The sequence below is a fragment of the Helianthus annuus genome, chromosome 11 (assembly GCF_002127325.2).
Source record: "Helianthus annuus cultivar XRQ/B chromosome 11, HanXRQr2.0-SUNRISE, whole genome shotgun sequence".
NCBI classification, from domain to species: Eukaryota; Viridiplantae; Streptophyta; class Magnoliopsida; order Asterales; family Asteraceae; genus Helianthus; species Helianthus annuus.
In genome coordinates this window covers 72,395,606-72,417,778 of record NC_035443.2, presented here as the reverse complement: position 1 = coordinate 72,417,778, position 22,173 = coordinate 72,395,606, and the positions used below count along the sequence as shown (strand labels likewise).

Sequence of the window (22,173 nt, the reverse complement as noted above, 5' to 3'; positions counted from 1 at the left end):
GTACATACATTTTAAAAAAAATCTTAATTTCTATTAGATCACACCAAAGAATGCATCTCAATTGGCCACCAATTGTAACACCACAAACACAAATCTAACTTGCAGATAAGGTGCCATTTTCTCCCAAATTATCTTAGGCATATACCCTCGTGTGATTCTGTCAATTCAATAAACACCACAACAATCGTTATGTTTAATTAAATTAATACTAAATTTAACAACTGAATTTCATTATTTGACATGTGGTGGACTATGTTGGTGTTGTATCTGGCCACTGGAGTTACCTTTTCTGATAAGAAAGATTGAAGAAGACGGGGTGTTGGGTGAGATGGTGGTGGTTGCCGGAGATGATGACAATGGTGAAGGAGGTGGTCGGCGGCTTCCGGGTCTCACCGGCGGGTGTGAGTGTCGGTGATTGGGTTGGTGGCTTCTGGGTCTCACTCCACCACAACACGACATCACCCCAACCTCCACCGCCAACACCACCCCAACCACCACCACACAAACACTCGAACCCACCACCACCATCTCACATCCGCCACGTCTCACCTCCACCCCCGAGTACCAAAACACCCACCAACACCGAAACCCACCACCACCAACAAACACCTCCACCACCGGGCAGGCCATCACCACCGCCATAACCACCACACCAGCCTCGTCGCCCCTGATGCATCACACCGCCACAAGCATCGCCCTCCACCAAAGGACGCCACCGGAAAATAGATCTGAGATGGGTGGTATATTGTTTGGTGGGTAAAAGAGAGTTTTGTTAAGAGAGGGTTTAGAGATCTGGAGAAGAAAGGGTTTAGAGAAAGAGTCTTTGTTAAGAGAGAGATTGGGGCTTAAATATATATAGAGGGTTTAGAGAGAGAGTTTTTTTAATTAAAAATGACCATTTTGCCATTGAGAAAAAGGATAAAATAGCAGGATTTTATAAGACAAATATGACCTGATTTCACATTTGGATCAAAATGGCAATAAAACTGAAACCGCAGGGTCCCAGATGCAAAAGGTTTGAGCTTTGGACTAAAGTGGCAAAAGTGACCAAACCTCAGGGACCAGACCAAAATAGCTGTTTACTCTTATATTTATAGTCATGTCTGAGAAAAATAACACATAAACATACAACACCATCTTCACATGTCTACTTTTGCTTGTGTGTTATAATTTTTTTCCTTGCTAATGTCAACTAACATGAACCTGATACACTACCTACAGTCATGCCGACTTTAAACTTGCATTCATTTAAAAATCAAACTTGATGTGACAAATAATGATAATACATAACACAAACTTAAGTGGAGGGAGTGCTTGCCTCCCAAGACGCACTTGCAACAACTCTTCTCCGCATCAGATTCACCACTCTTTGTCACTTACCTGCCATAACTTCCTAAATCATAACTCTACCTGTAGGGGGCGCTAAGAGTGGGTTTTTTTTGGGCCATAACGCCCCATAGCGCCCCGCACACCGCAACGGGCGGCGTTATGGGGCAAAAAAGGAGGGAGGCGCCACGCATTTCACGGTGTTATGGAGGTTCCTTTCAAACTTTTGACCAATCACAAACAAGCAAGGTTTTTTATAATTAATTAATAAAATTGAAAAATAATAATTAGGTAATGATGGGTAGGGGCTTTATGACTACGGGTTCTAGTGATATAACGCCAGATAAAGCCCCCGTGTGACGTGGCATGACACGTATCGCATAACGCCCCACAAGGGTCTTTATGATTACGAATGACCTAAGAAATACGTATATGGGTTTAATGTTATTTTTGCTATTTTTCAAACCCTTCGCCTCTTTTGGTTGGTGAAAATAGATGATCACGTGCATTTTAAATCAGCGTTACATGAGCACCTACAGAACACAGACTACACCTAGAAAATTGATTTTTTTTCTAAGATAACCACTACGTGTAACATACTAGTAGTAAAATGACTATTTTCTTGATTTCTGTTATTTTGTTGTGTAGCAAAATTGTATTTTTCAGAACAAATGAGTGTGTATCAAGCAGCCGTTTGACACGAATAAAAATTACACCAAGTGAACCGGTTAAAACAAAACACTATGTGGCATGAATAAAAATTACACCAAGTGAACCAGTTAAAACAAAACACTACCATAGTTTTGTAAAAAAAAAAACTAAAACGATCGCATGAATGTAATTTTACACTGAGGGCAAAATCGTAATTTAACAGAGGAAAAAACAAAAAAAAATGGTAAAACTGCAAGTTTAAACTAAGGGCAGAATCGTAATTTAGCTGGGAGGGAAAAAAACAAAACCAATGGTAAAACATTAAATTTAAGAAGGGCAAAATCATAATTCAGCTAGATCAATAGGAAAGGATCAGGCAGCTGCCTGACATTATTCCCCGCCACCCATATTAGCCAATGGCAGGGAAACACCATTCCATGTCATGGCTTTTGTTGTTGTTATATGTTAATATAAAATAAGGGTGGAGATACAATAGGAAGTTTATTTGGCTAGGAAGGATAGGAAGTGATCTTGACCATCCATTAAGTTAATCAAGGGCTAAGATTAAATCAGGGAAATTGAAAGGAAGAAAAGAGGCACGTGAGTTTGTTCAAGGGCATTCTAGTCAATCCAAGCCAATAGTTTCTCTCTCCTCCAATTCCCCCCCATTTTTTAAACATTAATAACTCTTTCATACGACATTATTTTTTTATAAAAATTGCACCAAAAAAACGAGCGTTTTTTTATCTTTAAAACGAGTATACTATTGCTATATTTAAAAAAAAAAAAATTAAAACCCAGTTGCGTAAAACGCAATAGAAAAACCACCAGTTACGTAAAACGCAATGAAAAAAAACCTAAAAAATGACATTTTTCTAAAACGCAATGCACAAAAAGCACAAAGAAATGACTTATTTGTAAAACGCAATGGCCAGAAAACACACAGAAATGTCTTATTTGTAAAACGCAATGGCCAAAAAACACAAAAAAATATGTTTTACCTAAAACGCAATGCACCAAAAACACAAAGAAATGACTTATTTGTAAAACGCAATGGCCAGAATACACTTAAAATGTCTGTTTTCTAAAACGCAATGGACTGAAAACACATAAAAAAGTGTTTTACCTAAAACGCAATGCACCAAAAACACAAAGAAATGTCTTATATGTAAAACGCAATGGCCAGAAAACACTTAAAATTGACTCATTCTAAAACGCAATGGACTGAAAACACCTAAAAAATGTGTTTTACCTAAATGAGCCAATTTATGGAAAATTAATTTTTCTGATGTGTTTTTAGTACAGCAATTTAATCGAAAAAAACAGCTCAACCCCAGCCAGGGGCTCTGTCCCTTGGACCCCCGCAAAGATCGTAAAATGCAATGACTAAATCAAAAACCCAGATCATGAAAATGAAATTAAAGAATTTCTTACATGGATCGAAGCCGATTTCTTCATCAATTGACAAAATTTGAATGATAGAAACACTTATCAACGCTCGAATCGAACGAATCGAGTGATTATCTCCAAAATCACCGGAAAAAACGAGATTTTTTTATGAAATTAAACTGGGTTTTCTTCAAAAAAAAGCTGAAGAACACGTTGATCGGGTTCTGAATCATTGATTGGTGATGAAAATCGCACTAAAATGTAGTGATTATTGAGATAGAAAGTGAAGAAATAGTTGAAGATGGTGGGTTTTGAAAATGATGGGTTTTGAAAATGGTGGGTTTTTGAATTTACTGGGTTTTGAAAAAGGAAGAAGAAGGAGTTGGATTGACTAAAATACCCTTTCTCTTTATTTTAAAATCTGCCACATGTCATAATCCTATGGCTTCCTATCCTTCCTAACGAAAATCAACTTCCTATTTGATCTTTTCCCTTGTAAATAAAATAAAAATAACTTCCCAAAGGTTAAAAATTGACTAGGATGCTTGTTATAGTAAAACAAACTTCAAAACCACTAACATGAATGGTGAAATAGCGCTTAGATTGTATGATTAATGGTTCAAACAAGATCCAAATTAAACCTACAAACTTGATGCAACAACATCCCTCATGCTTCTAGTGATTGAAACGAAAACTGCTGTTTAACATCATGGAACAAAACACTAAACCAATAAAGTAACTACTGGCGAGTTTCGACTTTCTTCCTCTGCCACAGCCTGTCAAGCGCACTATCGGCATCACCCTGCAAAAACAGAGTTCCACAAACACATTGTAAGACCTCTAAATTGCTATCACATCATATCATATGCATAATAAAGCATACAGACTTACAAAAGAGTTAATTACTGTTTTCGTGCCTGTGGTTTGTCAAAAATCACTATTTCAGTCCATTAGTTTAAAAATTGTGATTTCAGTCCCTGTGGTTTCACTTTCGTAACCATTTCAGTCCCTGTAGTTTCACTTTCGTAACCATTTCAATCCATTATTCTGTTAAGTACAGGGACTGATATGGTTATGAGGTGGACTGAAATGGTTACAAAAGTGAAACCACAGGGACTGAAAATGCAATTTTTAAACTAATGGACTGAAATAGTGATTTTTGACAAACCACATGGACGAAAACAGTAATTAACTCTTTACAAAAACTTTCCGCAAATAAGAACATATTTTACAATAAAAAATCGCTAAAACTAGATTGGTATCGTTTTAAACATGCAATCCATGACTAAAAAAACCATTTGACTATTGACGATTTAATAACTAACCAAAATGACAAAACCTACCTGGGCACGTACAAAACCACAGAGGGCAAAAGTGGAAAACTGGCCAGTGTAAAGGCCAGACTCATCCAAATGGCCAACATTAATCTGAACAGACGCGTGATCCTTTGAAGTGATCAACCTGTTAGTGGCAGAGCTGCAGGAACAATAACATGTGGTAAATCAGGTTACTCAACACATTCAAACAGATAACAAAAAAGAGACCTTTCAAACTTGGTTTTAAAATGTGTGTAGCGATCGGATGCGTTTTGATCCAAAAACCCGATGCGTGTTGCGCAATGCGCGAAGCGCACGCTTCACGTATGCAAGGTGTTCTTTACTTAAAAATATTAAAAAATATGTATAGCTAATATTTTAACTTGTGAACTTTTAAACACTTAAATATAATATATTCTCATCATCTATAGTCAGAATTGTTCAATAAAAGATCTAATTTGTTCAAATACCGGTCAACTGCATCAGGCGCTAGAATAGACGACATCATGTGATGCGCGCATCTTGGACTCGCAACATGCGATGCAACCTCATGACTGCATCATATGATGCGCGCATTATGTGCTCCTGATGCACCGCATTTTAAAACCAAGCTTTCAAATACATACCACTTTCGGGGGATGTAAAGATCCATGTTTTGTCCCTCTTCATTCTGCATTGTTGGTGATTTCTTGAAACAGCAACTGGTTTTATAAATCAAAAGGTGTTGATTTAGATTACAAAAACATTACAACAAGCTGGTATACTTACAAACACACACATACACATCCCCTTTCCAACAAAAAACAAACTATACAAATACAAAATTATATGCTATACAAATTTACAACAAACATCAACGAACCAATATTCAATGACCACTAGCACACCACTAATACTCGACAAATAAATCAGAAATCAACATCTAGAAAGTCAAAAAAAAAATGCATAATATGGTTCAACTTATGAAGATGACACTGAAAGTTGTTTTCTTGCAATTTACATATTCCAACCTTAAAAACAGAAATTAAATCTCTCTTCAAAGCTTATAAAATAACAAGGTTTAAAAGAACGGAAACGAGTTTTAAGGCGTTTTCCCTTCGCCTCACGAGGCGTAAGCCTCGAGGCGTAAGGCCGAGGCGGTATTAATAAATAAATATAAAAATCATCAAAAACACACTTAAAAAAGACATGAAATGCTTGAAATTGACACAAAAAGTCAAAAACATCAAAACCGGCTATCAAAATCCCATGAGGCGCAGCTTTCTTAGCGCCTCAGCCCCTCTGAGGTGCATATACATTAAAAACACGATGAGGCGCGCCTCAGACTCGTTTTTTTGGCCGTTTCGCCTGGAGGCGCACGCCTCAAAACGTTTTTTAAAACCATGTAAAATAGTTTCATCGTCTATTGTCTCTCATAAGATAGTAATTTCTCTCATGACAATTCCCTTCAGTACCATATAATCAAAGTGTTCATCTGCTAAACCTAAAACTTTCTTATCTTTATTTCCAGCTAGAATTAATCAACCAACTATCGTCGTAATGACACTACAGATCAAAACAAATCATATTAAATTAAACTGATCTCTTTCCTGTAACCAAACCAAATCCACTCATCTGCAAACCTTACTTAATATCTAGAAACCTAATTTGAATCTCTCTGATTCTAATTTTTTACAGTCAACTTGATGATTTCTAAGTCCGAGTGTTGTTCATAAACAATGTTTCATCGACGAAACACCAAAAAAAATTGTAGATGAACAAGGGAATATCAGAAAGAACAGATTCAATCACAAAACTGAATTATAGATATAGAGATCGGAAGTGAGATTAACAAACCTAGCTCGGAAGTAAATCGGCGATATGAAAGCTCTAGCAGCTGCTGCGTGTTTGACGAGTGTAAAACCCTAAATCGTTTTATAAGATATAGTACTATCATTACAAGTTGAACCACATTTTATCATTGGGTCAGTTTTTTTTTTTTTTTTTTTTTTTTTTTTTTTTTTTTTTTAAATGTGTGAATTATTCGCGAATGCCGTGTCATTATCATCACGCGTTGTATATTCAAGTTGTTGTTTGTTATTTTGTGAATGATTTTGATGATAGAGATGAGTATGTGGTGAGTGATGGGCATTTCCACTAAAATTCATCATTAGTGATGGAATAATGTTCGATGACATGACGGAAATTGATTTGATGTTGTGAGTGATAGGCGCCCCTATCCCCTAAGAATACAAGGGTAATACTGTCATCACAAGTTGAATCACCAGGTTAATGGATTTTTAGAACACTCGTTTACCTGTTTGGACATCCCTTTATACTTTTTTAATTTCCAAGAAATACTTGATTGTGTCATATTATGTTCGATACGCCTCGTGTAGGTTTATACGGGGCATATCTACATGCCACGTATAGATTTATATGGATGCATATTTTTCTAATACTACATTTCCATCGTATGGGGGGGGGGGGCTCCTGTAGCTTTTTAGTTTGTTTTGTCTTGTTTTTAGTTTAAGCTAGGAAACTAAGTTCTAAATTTTTTTGTTTTTACAAGTTTACAACCGATATCACCGTGATAAAAAGAACCGTATGAGAAAAATTTATAAAAAGGCATGATAATCTTTTTAAAATTTGATTGTATATATATATTTTTTCACACTTTTGATCCTTTCCTACAAATTGTAAGTTTTGAGCCTTTACCGAGCATTCAATATCATATCTTTACTAAATGCACGCTTTTCATTTCTTGTGTGAATAACTCATACGGTTCTCACGAATCTAGAACTTGACAAGACAATACATTCCTAATTCTTACCAACTAATCCAAGTAAGTAAATGATTGAGGCATTAGAACTATAAACTTTTTTTTTTCTTTTTCAACCTTATTTTCTTTATATCTCCCCAAAAACAAAATTTTCTCCTAGTTAACCCTTTTGAGCCTAAAATCTTCCACTTGAAAAAACCTGCAAAATACAAATTTTTATAAATCACCCATCACCCAAAATCTTTTTATTTTTTACATTCTTTGTTTTGGTAAAAGTTGGTTCTTTTAAAAAATTTAAAACATGTGACTTACTCTCTCTTGTGAATATTCTATTATCAAAAAAAAATTGATAGTTGATTGAAATAAAATAAGCAAACTTGTTGCTTATAAACCTTTAGTTTGTACTTAAGTAACAAATAAATAAATTTTCAAAAGAAAACCGACATGTTACGCCTTTAGCCATTTTTCAAAAAATTCTACCCTACCCGTAGCCAAAACCTACAATTTTTAAAGTACTCTTGATATTTACAAAGATTATGATAAAAAGGAAGAGATTTGATTACTTGTCAAGCATATGGTAGGAGTAAGTTCCATACTGGGACTGAGCGTTTCACTTGTACAATTTTCGGCCGAGTGTTGAATGATCACTTGTGAGGTGTGTGAATTTGTATATAGCTTAATAAAATTTTAAAAGGCATGTTATGCCCAAAAATATTTATTTTTCTTAAAAAGAGTTCTTAATAAACCGTGTCAAATAGGATTGTAAATAAAATAAAAACAAAAATAAATAAAACTTGGATCCCGACACTCTAAAGCAAGACACAAAAACTTCTTCTCTACCTATTCCATTTGGGTGTGTAAGCAATATTAAGTGTGCAGGTATTTGATATGCACCAAATGCAACATATAAATTATATCAAATAAATTATAAAATCAACCCTTTTTAGTACTAATGTTGGAAAAAAGTGTGTTTCTTTGTATACTTTTGATTTTCAGGATTAAGAGCTAAAATGTACAAAAAGAACAAATTAACGGCAAAAAAACCAACATGAATACAGAAGAAGAGAAGTTAATGATACATCATACCGACCCTTCAAGCTTCACCCTAAGACCAAAAACCACAAATCAGAAGACAAGCACAGGGCCGTGCCACCAAGGCATGGGGTTGTGCCCCACTTAAGATTCCAGAAAGAAAAAGACAAACAGATGCAGATAAGAGACACGGGGCCGTGTCCCGTGGACACGGACCGTGGTCAACTCCCAGATTTGCAGAATCTTAGATAGTACAGCAAGTACAATGGCCACGGGGCCGTGTAAGCATACGGACTGACACAACTCATTAAATACGGGGCCGTGTAAAGCGTCTGTTTCCAGCTATAAATAGGGGTGCTTGGTTCAACTGCAAACCATCCCTTGGCAAACAACTTCTCCTACTTCTCCTATCCTTTGGCAGCCTCTTCTCACCGCTCCAACACCATCATCCACCACAACCGTTAGAGTTTAGAGTGTCTAATAGTCTTGGGATCCAAGATTGATCGTAAGAGCCCTTGTCAAACTATGGCCATGCTTGGCTAATCTCTTACATCACTTGGTGAAGACAAGTCTTTTATGTATTACTTTTGATTTCCAAGTTAACTTTTTAATTGGGTTTGTATTAATGACTTTAATATCTAGTTTTTTATATTGAAAGTGAACTTTATTCTATCATCTCTTCATGTTTAGTTGATTCACTCATTCGTGTCTTTGCGGTCTATATAAAGCGCGTTAACTGCCTGGAAGGGGGTTAGAAAGGTGGTTTGGATAAAGTTCTTGTCGGGTTCAGTGTATAGATCCTGCGAGGACTTGATTCAAGCTTATTAGGACTTCCTATGAGGCAGATAGCATCAAATCGGGGGGAAGTAAGAACATATTGAATCCCTTATAAATAAACTACAATTAAAACTTTAAACCGGCCTTGCGGGACTATATACCTATTGACTCAGACCAATATGGCCGAGGGTAACGTTACCTCCAAAAGAGGGAGATACCACATTTTGCATTAATAACTTACTTAATTGTCTTTCAATATTCCGGCCTTACGGGATTGTATCCCTGCTGACTCAGACCAATATGTCTGAGGGTAGCGTTGCCTCCAAAAGAGGGACATGCCACTATAACTAAGATAATCTCTTATAAAACCCAAAGTGCGGAAATCATCAAATGATACGTAAAAGATAAGTCGGAACCAAGTGATTCTATCTTATCTATTTGTTTCTTTTATTACTTTAGTTTCTTTCTTTATTTTACTTTTATAAATCTTTTCTCAAAATTTGGTGACCTCGGTATCTTACCATCACTATACTACGCCAATGATGGGTGCACTTACCCTAGCGTGTTGTAAATAGTGATATTGTTATATCGTGTTCTATAAATTTAAAACTTGATAAACGAGTAAAAAGTGGTTAAAAGTATATTAAAAATCATACACCCTCACCTCACGTCAACAGTTATCCATCCAAATTAAATTATTACACTCATCCAGAATACGAGTTTTGTTTGTCTTATCATTGTTCCAGGTAAACCAATTAACAGTTAATAATCGGTTCTTAGACAACCTAAACCTAAAGTCTTCCCACCACAACCATCTTCTTCTACCTCCTCCACCGACACAATCAAATCTGCATTGCTTTTATCATGGTTAGTAATTGGCCTCACTTTAGCAACATCTTTTTCAACAATTATATCATTTTTATCGATCAAGCCATTATCTAGATGAGGAGTGGGCATTGGTATATAGTTTTTAGAATGTGGTGGTGGAAAAAGTTTTATTTCTATAACAAATTTGTCTTTGTACCCAATGTCATCCTTTACATATGTTGGTCTTTGACAGTTTTCAATGTCCACCAAAGCTTTCTTGCTGACATTCCATTTGTATATTATACTTGCAATCTGTTTGTTTCATTTTTATCTTTCTCAAGCTTTTCATTTAAATCATTTATTATTAAATCTTTTTGATAAACAATTTCTTTTAAAGTTTGCATTTCAGCGAGAGTTGCGTTTAACTTTCTCTCATATGATTGATTTTCTTTTAGCTCATTGTTAAATCTTAAAAAACGTCTTCCTTTCCTTTTATAAGCAGTTTGTTGGTGGACTTGTAATGTGTAACAATTCTAACACATTGAGGTGTGCAGAGTTGACTTTTAAATTCATAAGGGATGCTATTTACTAAGTCTTTCTATTCTTTCTCCTTGCTTGACTCTGTCTTCTTTGCTTGAGCTGGAATCTTCTCCTCTTTCTTTGCACTAGCTTCGCTGTATCCTGCATTCATCTTCTTAACCTGCTTCACATTATGAGCTTCTTTAGCAACTTTTTTCATTTATTAGTTGCATTCTTTTCGACGTTCAGCAAGCTTTTGAGCTCGGTATCAACTGCATCAACTTCTTTGGGAATACTTTGCAGTTTTGTTGCTAAAAAAGCTTCAAAGAAGTGATGTTGAACCAGTTGTAATTTTGACCATGAGCGCCCCGTTGACATCAACTTTTGCTTCAGTAATCTCTTCAGCCCAATCATAATCTTCAACAACCAACGCCTTTGGACCCTCGTTCTTCGTAGCTTCAGTTCCTTTTGTGATAGCTACCATCCTTCTAGCATGTATGGCTTCATTTGTTGCATTCTTGAATAGAAGACACTTTCTTTTGAAATGAAAAAGGTTCTTGCAGTTATAGCACCTCAGTTTTGATTTATCGAACCAAGCTTTATGCAAAAAAAAGTCTCTTTCTCGTCTTATCTTGGGACTTTTTCAGCCTTAGAGTGATCATACCCATCTGCCACTTCAAATCCATCTCTTCCATGTCATCCAGATCAACTTGGTACATATTATCAAGTGTGAGCATTTCCCTTTTCAGATCTCCTGCCATAAGTGTTTCATAACTGCTCATAAACGTGTTGGAGGGTGCAACATTTTTAGTTAAGATTTTGAGGGCTTGCATATCAGGAACAACCAAGGCTTTACCACTTAAAGAACTTGCTTTTCCAGAGCTCGAGGAAGAACTGTTGGGACTTGGCACATACATTGATGAAGATCTTGATACAGATACGTTGATTGCAGCCACAAATGCCATGGTCTTTAGAGAATCGGATTAGATGGGTTTAGGAGTGTATCCGACTTGATTCATCTCTCTTTTGGTCATCCCCGTCTCGAATGATTTCAAAGTGTTGATCAGATAGGGTTGTAGGGTCCTAGTTGTTCAAAAAAAAAACTTTCTTTATCATCATGCATTGCAAACTCCACTCTTTCCAGAGAGAGTCGAGGAGTTTCATGATAAATGCATGATATGTGACATGATTTCCTCCTTTCTTCATTTTCGTTAGCATGTTCAGAAAACGGTTGATGTGTTCAGTTAGAGTTTCCCATGAATGCATCCAAACATGTTGTATTCTTTTTTAACTATATCCATCCTGTTCTAAATCATTTCTTCATTGCCTTCATAATAATCAACCAGAGCATTCCATAATTCATCTGTAGTGGTGTATTCTTCAAACATGTTGCAATCATCAATGGTCAAGGCCATGGGAAGTGTTGCATATGCTTTGTGATCACGTTGAAGCAATGCCTTGCCATTTTCAATGAAAGTAGAGGGGTCATGGCTGACTGCATGACCGTTGTCTATGGTAACAGTTGGAATGTGGGGTCCAACAGTAATAGAAATCCACTATGTGTAATATGTGAAGTAGTAAAAGGATTTCATTCAGTTTTTTCAGTTTCCAAAATCATGGGCACCCTTAGTTTTGGTGGACAGTTTGTAGTTCCAGTTTCAAGTTATGCTTGTGCAATGGGTGTTAGTCGACTTAGTGACATTTTTAAGTTTTTATTACGCTTGAAAACACTGACAAGTACGGCTGATAAAAATGCCGTGAACGAAGACGCTGAAGAACAATTTAGACACGCTGATTAAATAAGCCGGTAAACTAAAAGCCAAAATAATGACATCGTGTAAAAACACAAAAACAATGTGATAAAGTCGCAACAAACTTTAACACTGTCCCTAAAGTCTCCTTTAGATAAGTACGCCGAAAAACCACAAATACGAGGAGAACAAAACGCCTAGACTGTTGAAGGCTATCTTCAACAAGTACGTCGGAAGATGAAATAACTAGGTTGCCCAGACAGAGTTTTCAAAAACCCAAAACTAACCAAACAATCAATCTAAACAGATCTAAATCCATCGCAAATGATATGAAAATTATTCCAAACTGATTTAGAACACTTTTTGACAAATCCAAACCATAATACTGACTAATTCAAACCATTTTCACCTAAGATTTTTGAAAAACCCAAAAGTTTCAAAAATTTCAAAATCAACAATCAATTAAGAGCACTAAGGCTCTCATACCAAACTGTATATCCTAATTGTAACACCCCGTGTTTTCGAATGTCAAAGTCTAAGTCAACTTTGACTTTCTTTGACTGTAGATAGTCGATTTTATGTTTTAGTTGTATTATGTGGAGTAAGTGTTGTAATCAGCAAGAATCGAAGTAATCGAATGTGTTTTAACGCGAACCGATCTACGACTGTGAATGATAGGAAGTAACAATGCGATAAAGTTGACTAATCAGTAATCAAACTGATTTAACAATCATCGAACTCGAAACTCGAATTATGCGAATTTTGGTATTGTTATACGTGTGTGTGTGCCTTATGTGTTACTTGTGCGTGTTTACCTTATGTTTGGTGTGATATTCAAGCAAATCAATTGAAGATCAAATTGAAACTCGAAAAGCAATCGAACTCAATCGAAACCGACATCGAAACGTGACTTATAGAAGATTGTATGTTAGATATAGTGGTTGGGATTAAAAGTAATTTGACTAGGAACTCTATCGTATTCGTATCAGCGTCTATCGAAATCGAAACGTCAAAAATCGTCGCGAAATACTCAAAGTGTGTCGCGGATCGAACAGGAAGCATCCTGATCGAACAGGCCAGCCGATCGGTTAGCATCTTGCCAGCCGATCGAGCAGCCCACTCGATCGGAGCTCCTGGCCGATCGGCTGCCACTTTCCTCTTTTGGAGCCTATAAATAGGGCTGTCATTGTCATACTTTCCATTTTTGGAAAGCTCTGACCGAACCAGCTATCTTCTTCACCTTTTCTCAGATTTCTCTTAATCCCGGTAAGTTTTCACTCTAATTCTTGTACGTTTTTTATCATTACTTGATTCTACACCTTTCTATCTTTCAAAACTTGGATTCTAACCGTGAAATCACCAAGATCTAAGTGTTCTTGGGTGATGTCATCATGGAGTTCTTGAAGAACATCATGTTTTGGCCTCATTCCACTATGATTAGCTTAGATCTAACCGATTTCCACATAAACAAGTTAAGATCTATCAAAGATCTAAACATCCACAAGTTGTGAAGGATTGAAAGAAGGAATTCCAACCTTCTTTCAACTCTTTTACACTCAATGCCTTCAAATCAATAGAAACTGAGCTTGAACCGGCTAACTAATCATTCAAATAGTTAAAAGGTTCAAGATTCGGGTTCTATGAACAAAGTTCACCGATTTCGGGTTAAACTCTAAACCGACATTCCGAACCGTTCACCGGCCGGACTTGGGTGATTCCTGTTCGAGCCAAGGAAACAAGTAGGAACGGAGGTTATCATAGTTCAACACGTTGTCAAGATACCTTAAAAGAATGACAAATAAATAAACAGCCAGGTGTTAGACGAAAGGCCGACCAGGTCAGAAATGCTGGCCGAACGGCTAGGCTGTTCGAACAGCCCAGCCGATCGGACATGCCAGCCGATCGACCGGGCCAGCCGATCGGCTAGCACATGGTCCCACACTTTCAAATTTCATGAGGTATAGTATTGACAAAGTAGTGTTCGATCAAACATGGCACTCGATTGGTGAACATTACTGTTCGGATCATGAGATACTATGCTTCAACACTTAATCGTTTTCATAACTCATTCGTAGTAGGGAATGCCAGCCGATCGAACAGACTGTTCGATCGAATGACATTCAGTTGGGGGACTAACCTTGAAGCTCCTAGCCGATCGAGTGAGCTAGCCGATCGAACGAACCGTTCGATCGATCGACTTGAAAGGTAGGAACACTTCAATACTGCAACAAAAACTTCAAAAGTTCAAATCCTCAAACACAAACACACCAGAGGAAGAAACAATCCACTCGAATGGTCCAGCCGATCGAGCCTACCGGCCGATCGAACGGGACTGTCCAATCGGATAAACCAGCTGATCGAACGGACCGTTCGATCGAACCTGCCGTTCGATCGACCAGCCCATTCGATCCATCCATACTTGTTTACTTTTCCGCTTTACTTATCGTTATGCTATCGAACTATTCAGGCTAATCATACTCTCAGCGCTCCCTTCAATCAACAATCAATCACTGTGAGTATACTCGATCCCTTTTTGCTTTTAGCACTTTTGGGTGTTACATACGTTACCTATCAAATCACAATCAAACACAAACTATTTGAACGCTGACCATTTGCATGTGCTACTTGACTAAATGAATGCTGTTTATTATGTTTACAGGTGGAGTGCTATCTACCTGCCTTAGCAACATAGTACTATAGTTTGGACTCAGCACCCGTTCACACGGGGGTTGTTAAGGACAATTACTTGCATGGATTACGGTGGTAATCATGTATTGCGAACCGTCTCGGACGGTCAACCCGCAGTCGTTGGTATCGATGGTCCCATGTCGATAATTAACATGCATCGTTTTCCTCTGTGTACGTGCCTGGTTATGCGTAAACTATTCAAACTCTATATGCTATTATCAAACTTGTGTGCTCACCTTTACATTATATGTATTGACTTTATTTTAACGTATGTGACAGGTGCTTAAGATGCTAGGATGCTTAGGCGCATGGTGATGAAATCGAGGCTAGGGAGTCTAGAAATAATAAACACTTGTCTGTAATAATTAAATCTGAGTTGTCGGAACGGAATTATTTGCCTAGTTGCTTCTATAATAACTTGTTATTTATTTGGGACACGGTATGGGACGTGTCATGTAAACTGAATTTATATAATAGTTGTTGTGGAAACTTCTGGACAATCTGTTTCGCTCAGTGCCGCGCCCCGATGATTCCGCCATCGGTTGGGGTGTGACAGATTGGTATCAGAGCCATAACTATAGGGAATTAGGCAGACACGACCTAGTCTGGGTCGTTGTCTTAGACACCTAGACTATAGCTAGGAACCATCAGGCCAAGTTTATGTGCTTATTCTGCAATCCCCCACTATCACTGCAATCGAATTTTCCAACAAAGTCGGTAGATTTAGTTTGGAATAGGTGTGAAAGCCGCAAAATCCTGACCAAACTGCCTGACTTATGCTGATTTCATTCGTTTATTCATGCTTATCTCATTATTTTCACCAACAAAGAAAGAAGGTTATGCCAAATCTGGAGTGAAATCCATACTTTGACGAATAATCTCCTTCAGTTTATTAAAACCAGGAAGAAATTGCTAAGCCAAGGGGTGAAACCCTGACCTTGGCAGTTTGTTCTGGACTTTATTTATCTCACCGAGGCCTCGATGGACTCCAACGACCTGAACTCACAAGTATGACCTAGGGAACGCGTGTGGAATGCCCAAGAATCGAGGCAGAAACACGATCTCTAGAGTCGAAAGTGATGACAAGTCCACTGCGAATAGTCGAGTTGCCCTAGGTAGTCGATGTCTAGTAGCCGCAGGCAATCTATCTCTCGATTTTAAGTGTTTCGATTCTGAGAACCGCAACCGTGTACTCTGATGACTCGTTGATTTTATATGTTTATGTGAGCTTTCTCTGTTCTGTGCTTATATTTGCTCTCTCTGCTTTTTTTGGGGATGTTATTCGATTATGCTACCATATCGATCGACACACACAACTCGCAATTGCTGTTCTATCTCAATTCGACATCCAGTTATCGCAACTCTAAGACGATATCATACTATACTATGTTGTACGACTAAGTTAGGCTATACTATACTATACGATGCTATTCGATACGATATTCGAACGACACGCGAACTTTGAAGGATAGGTTTCTGTTTTCTGACTACCTCAGTGATTAAGTGCCTAGGCAATTTACGTGTGTCTGTGTTTTGTACTTCTGTGCTTCTGTGTTTTATGTGCTTCTGTGTTTTATGTGCTTCTGTGCTTACGTGTATCTGTGGTTATGTACTTATGTGTTTATGTGATAGGTGTCTCGACGTGATTCTAAGCTTTAGTAGTAGACGTGCGAGGTGAGATTCGATTTCGTTGTGTTGAGTCTCGTGACGATGTCTGTTGCAGACCATGTCGTCGCCTGGATCCCGACACCGAACCCCACTTACTCGCCAGGAAAAGAGGGACAGACGTCTCGCTGCCATCATCTCCAAAACTGTGGCGAAACCTGTGGGTGAGGTGTATGAAAACGCTAGCAAGTCGTCAGAAGAATCCCGAGCTGAAATCCCTAAGGATTCAAGCAAGGCTGCTTTCAGCTTCAAGCAGTTCAAAGCATGCGGACCAAAAGAGTTCACTGGCGAAGATGGTCCAACAACCATGTTTCACTGGTTCGACTCGGTCGAAGTCACTCTGCGCCAGAGCGGATGTCCTAAACATCTCCGCACTCTCAATGCTACAGGCGTCTTCCAGTCCCGTGCTCTAGACTGGTGGACGGCCGAACGAAACAAGCGCGGAAATGATGCAGCTTACGGGCAATCATGGAAGGAGTTGAAAGCGATTATGATCGAAGAATTCTGCCCTCCTCATGAACGCCAAAAGCTGGAGGATGAGTTCTGGGGAATCAATGTCACACCCCGATTTCCACGTGTCTCACCGGTGGGCCCGGTGGGGGATTTCCGTGACGTAGTTGGCAACAATATAGTCAAACCACACAATATATATGAATGCACAGCGGAAGCAAAAGATAAATATATTATATTCCGAATAAAAGTAATATTTAAGTATTACAACGGAAAGTAAGGGATCCACAGGCAGATCTATAAACATTGTTCTACAGACTTTAGACGCCTAGAACTTGCAAGATTCCTTATTAATGTCCTGAGCAGCTTCCAGCCTATTACGTACTTGCACCTGTCACTTAGACTTTTGAAAATACGTCAGTTTTCACTGGTAAATACACTCAGCTGAATCATTTGAAAAGAGTTTAGGAAAATTGATTTAGATGCACCAAGCACAAATTATTTTGACACTTTGATTTAAAATGCGCAGAGGCAAAATTAATCTTTTATAACTTGAGACAATCATAATTATGATCTTGTATACAGATTTACATGTTCGTTGTACGTTCAGGGCCCGATGTAGAAACCGAGTCAAGATTAACAGACACGTCACAAGTATAGGCCCACTGAGCGTGAGATACTGTTTCCCTTATGCAACTGTCAGGTGTATGCCTACACCCCGTGCATAAGGCGTGACCATTTTATAATACAATGATGTCGAGGATATCCGGGACATGGTCATTAACCCCTAAAGGCTTTTATTTCAAAAATACAGATCAAACCGGGTTACCTCAATAACTTAATCACAATCCGATTAAATATTTAATACCCGACCAAGCGGTATTATTATACCGTATCCCAAGCCCGTATAGGGAAAATAAGTTAAGAGTATTTACCTGAGCTAGCTCCTGTCTTAAAATAGCAAGAATAATAACTCAGCCATATTCACTTAAGTAAGCGTAGGTACAATTTACCGGAAGGCTCTAGTCTGGAACGATGGTATAAATAACCAATTAGAATGCTAACGGGTCTTTAATTAAGCCTAAGCTTAGACCGGTTAGTCTTAAAGAATTGTTACGGTTTAATCGCGTGAAAGGCGAAAACCGTGAATGGAGTGTGATTTTGACCCAACAAGTTTGAAGACTTGTTTCATATGGGTATAACAATCATACTCTAAATTTTGGGGTTAAAACAATATAGTTTGACCCGTTTCGGCTAAATTATGTAAACTAGTTACATAAGCCGAACCGTGCGTGCAAAAGACGCAACGGGAATCCGTTAGAGTCCTACACTGCTTTCCTAAGTCAATACACTTTAAAGAGGTTGTGGTATCAGTAGGATACCTTCCATAATGCCCGTAACGAGTTTAAGTTAATAATATGCCCCGTAGGGATATTTCGGTCTTTTTAAAGATTATTAAAGAGGTTTTAGAGTTCTACAGGGAATCTGAGTTTCCTAATCAGTTTATAAAGTCTAAAATACTTTATTTATTATTTAAAATCAGTAGCAACTGGAATCGGGTCAAAAGACCTTATAGAACTCGATTTATGGCCGAAAAGGGCATATTCGGTATTTACCGAACCGTAGCCATAACCGCAGGTTATGAGCAAGGAAAAAAAATAATTAAAAATCTTTAAAAATCCCAAAATATTATTTTACATCAGTGAGTAAAAGGTTTGGTGTCGAAATCCGGGTTTAGATAGGCATTATGCTAATTGCGCTATTTATTTACTAAAGTTTCGCAATTTGCGCTAATTGGCATAACTCTTATTCTGGACCTCAGATTGACATGAAATTTTAGGGACATGCTTAGATTCAGTAACCAAGGTCATGATCCGTTCACATGTCCGAAAACCTCGTTTAAATTTATAAAGGGCGTTACGGTCAACTTTTAAGTAATTAACGGAAATGTGTAAAAGACTTGGACAAACAACGATTTCCACATAAACAAGTTAAGATCTATCAAAGATCTAAACATCCACAAGTTGTGAAGGATTGAAAGAAGGAATTCCAACCTTCTTTCAACTCTTTTACACTCAATGCCTTCAAATCAATAGAAACTGAGCTTGAACCGGCTAACTAATCATTCAAATAGTTAAAAGGTTCAAGATTCGGGTTCTATGAACAAAGTTCACCGATTTCGGGTTAAACTCTAAACCGACATTCCGAACCGTTCACCGGCCGGACTTGGGTGATTCCTGTTCGAGCCAAGGAAACAAGTAGGAACGGAGGTTATCATAGTTCAACACGTTGTCAAGATACCTTAAAAGAATGACAAATAAATAAACAGCCAGGTGTTAGACGAAAGGCCGACCAGGTCAGAAATGCTGGCCGAACGGCTAGGCTGTTCGAACAGCCCAGCCGATCGGACATGCCAGCCGATCGACCGGGCCAGCCGATCGGCTAGCACATGGTCCCACACTTTCAAATTTCATGAGGTATAGTATTGACAAAGTAGTGTTCGATCAAACATGGCACTCGATTGGTGAACATTACTGTTCGGATCATGAGATACTATGCTTCAACACTTAATCGTTTTCATAACTCATTCGTAGTAGGGAATGCCAGCCGATCGAACAGACTGTTCGATCGAATGACATTCAGTTGGGGGACTAACCTTGAAGCTCCTAGCCGATCGAGTGAGCTAGCCGATCGAACGAACCGTTCGATCGATCGACTTGAAAGGTAGGAACACTTCAATACTGCAACAAAAACTTCAAAAGTTCAAATCCTCAAACACAAACACACCAGAGGAAGAAACAATCCACTCGAATGGTCCAGCCGATCGAGCCTACCGGCCGATCGAACGGGACTGTCCAATCGGATAAACCAGCTGATCGAACGGACCGTTCGATCGAACCTGCCGTTCGATCGACCAGCCCATTCGATCCATCCATACTTGTTTACTTTTCCGCTTTACTTATCGTTATGCTATCGAACTATTCAGGCTAATCATACTCTCAGCGCTCCCTTCAATCAACAATCAATCACTGTGAGTATACTCGATCCCTTTTTGCTTTTAGCACTTTTGGGTGTTACATACGTTACCTATCAAATCACAATCAAACACAAACTATTTGAACGCTGACCATTTGCATGTGCTACTTGACTAAATGAATGCTGTTTATTATGTTTACAGGTGGAGTGCTATCTACCTGCCTTAGCAACATAGTACTATAGTTTGGACTCAGCACCCGTTCACACGGGGGTTGTTAAGGACAATTACTTGCATGGATTACGGTGGTAATCATGTATTGCGAACCGTCTCGGACGGTCAACCCGCAGTCGTTGGTATCGATGGTCCCATGTCGATAATTAACATGCATCGTTTTCCTCTGTGTACGTGCCTGGTTATGCGTAAACTATTCAAACTCTATATGCTATTATCAAACTTGTGTGCTCACCTTTACATTATATGTATTGACTTTATTTTAACGTATGTGACAGGTGCTTAAGATGCTAGGATGCTTAGGCGCATGGTGATGAAATCGAGGCTAGGGAGTCTAGAAATAATAAACACTTGTCTGTAATAATTAAATCTGAGTTGTCGGAACGGAATTATTTGCCTAGTTGCTTCTATAATAACTTGTTATTTATTTGGGACACGGTATGGGACGTGTCATGTAAACTGAATTTATATAATAGTTGTTGTGGAAACTTCTGGACAATCTGTTTCGCTCAGTGCCGCGCCCCGATGATTCCGCCATCGGTTGGGGTGTGACAGATTGGTATCAGAGCCATAACTATAGGGAATTAGGCAGACACGACCTAGTCTGGGTCGTTGTCTTAGACACCTAGACTATAGCTAGGAACCATCAGGCCAAGTTTATGTGCTTATTCTGCAATCCCCCACTATCACTGCAATCGAATTTTCCAACAAAGTCGGTAGATTTAGTTTGGAATAGGTGTGAAAGCCGCAAAATCCTGACCAAACTGCCTGACTTATGCTGATTTCATTCGTTTATTCATGCTTATCTCATTATTTTCACCAACAAAGAAAGAAGGTTATGCCAAATCTGGAGTGAAATCCATACTTTGACGAATAATCTCCTTCAGTTTATTAAAACCAGGAAGAAATTGCTAAGCCAAGGGGTGAAACCCTGACCTTGGCAGTTTGTTCTGGACTTTATTTATCTCACCGAGGCCTCGATGGACTCCAACGACCTGAACTCACAAGTATGACCTAGGGAACGCGTGTGGAATGCCCAAGAATCGAGGCAGAAACACGATCTCTAGAGTCGAAAGTGATGACAAGTCCACTGCGAATAGTCGAGTTGCCCTAGGTAGTCGATGTCTAGTAGCCGCAGGCAATCTATCTCTCGATTTTAAGTGTTTCGATTCTGAGAACCGCAACCGTGTACTCTGATGACTCGTTGATTTTATATGTTTATGTGAGCTTTCTCTGTTCTGTGCTTATATTTGCTCTCTCTGCTTTTTTTGGGGATGTTATTCGATTATGCTACCATATCGATCGACACACACAACTCGCAATTGCTGTTCTATCTCAATTCGACATCCAGTTATCGCAACTCTAAGACGATATCATACTATACTATGTTGTACGACTAAGTTAGGCTATACTATACTATACGATGCTATTCGATACGATATTCGAACGACACGCGAACTTTGAAGGATAGGTTTCTGTTTTCTGACTACCTCAGTGATTAAGTGCCTAGGCAATTTACGTGTGTCTGTGTTTTGTACTTCTGTGCTTCTGTGTTTTATGTGCTTCTGTGTTTTATGTGCTTCTGTGCTTACGTGTATCTGTGGTTATGTACTTATGTGTTTATGTGATAGGTGTCTCGACGTGATTCTAAGCTTTAGTAGTAGACGTGCGAGGTGAGATTCGATTTCGTTGTGTTGAGTCTCGTGACGATGTCTGTTGCAGACCATGTCGTCGCCTGGATCCCGACACCGAACCCCACTTACTCGCCAGGAAAAGAGGGACAGACGTCTCGCTGCCATCATCTCCAAAACTGTGGCGAAACCTGTGGGTGAG

At 38.5% G+C, this 22,173-nt stretch overlaps 2 protein-coding genes across 2 annotated transcripts; both read right to left on the bottom strand.

The window, feature by feature from the left end:
- Positions 1 to 41: 41 nt before the first annotated feature.
- On the bottom strand, positions 42 to 745 carry LOC118483807. The gene is made up of 2 exons (XM_035979427.1): positions 285 to 745; positions 42 to 157 (listed from the first exon to the last, which is right to left on the bottom strand). Exons 1-2 carry the CDS (start codon positions 640 to 642, stop codon positions 129 to 131), a joined length of 387 nt encoding a protein of 128 aa, XP_035835320.1. The 5' UTR covers positions 643 to 745; the 3' UTR covers positions 42 to 128.
- Positions 746 to 3,930: 3,185 nt separating this feature from the next.
- Positions 3,931 to 6,642, bottom strand: LOC110890464 (40S ribosomal protein S21-2). Its single transcript, XM_022138071.2, has 4 exons — positions 6,519 to 6,642; positions 5,309 to 5,383; positions 4,710 to 4,842; positions 3,931 to 4,168 (listed from the first exon to the last, which is right to left on the bottom strand). The coding sequence occupies exons 2-4, from the start codon at positions 5,356 to 5,358 to the stop codon at positions 4,106 to 4,108; spliced, it is 246 nt and encodes an 81-aa protein (XP_021993763.1). The 5' UTR covers positions 5,359 to 5,383; positions 6,519 to 6,642; the 3' UTR covers positions 3,931 to 4,105.
- Positions 6,643 to 22,173: the final 15,531 nt, after the last annotated feature.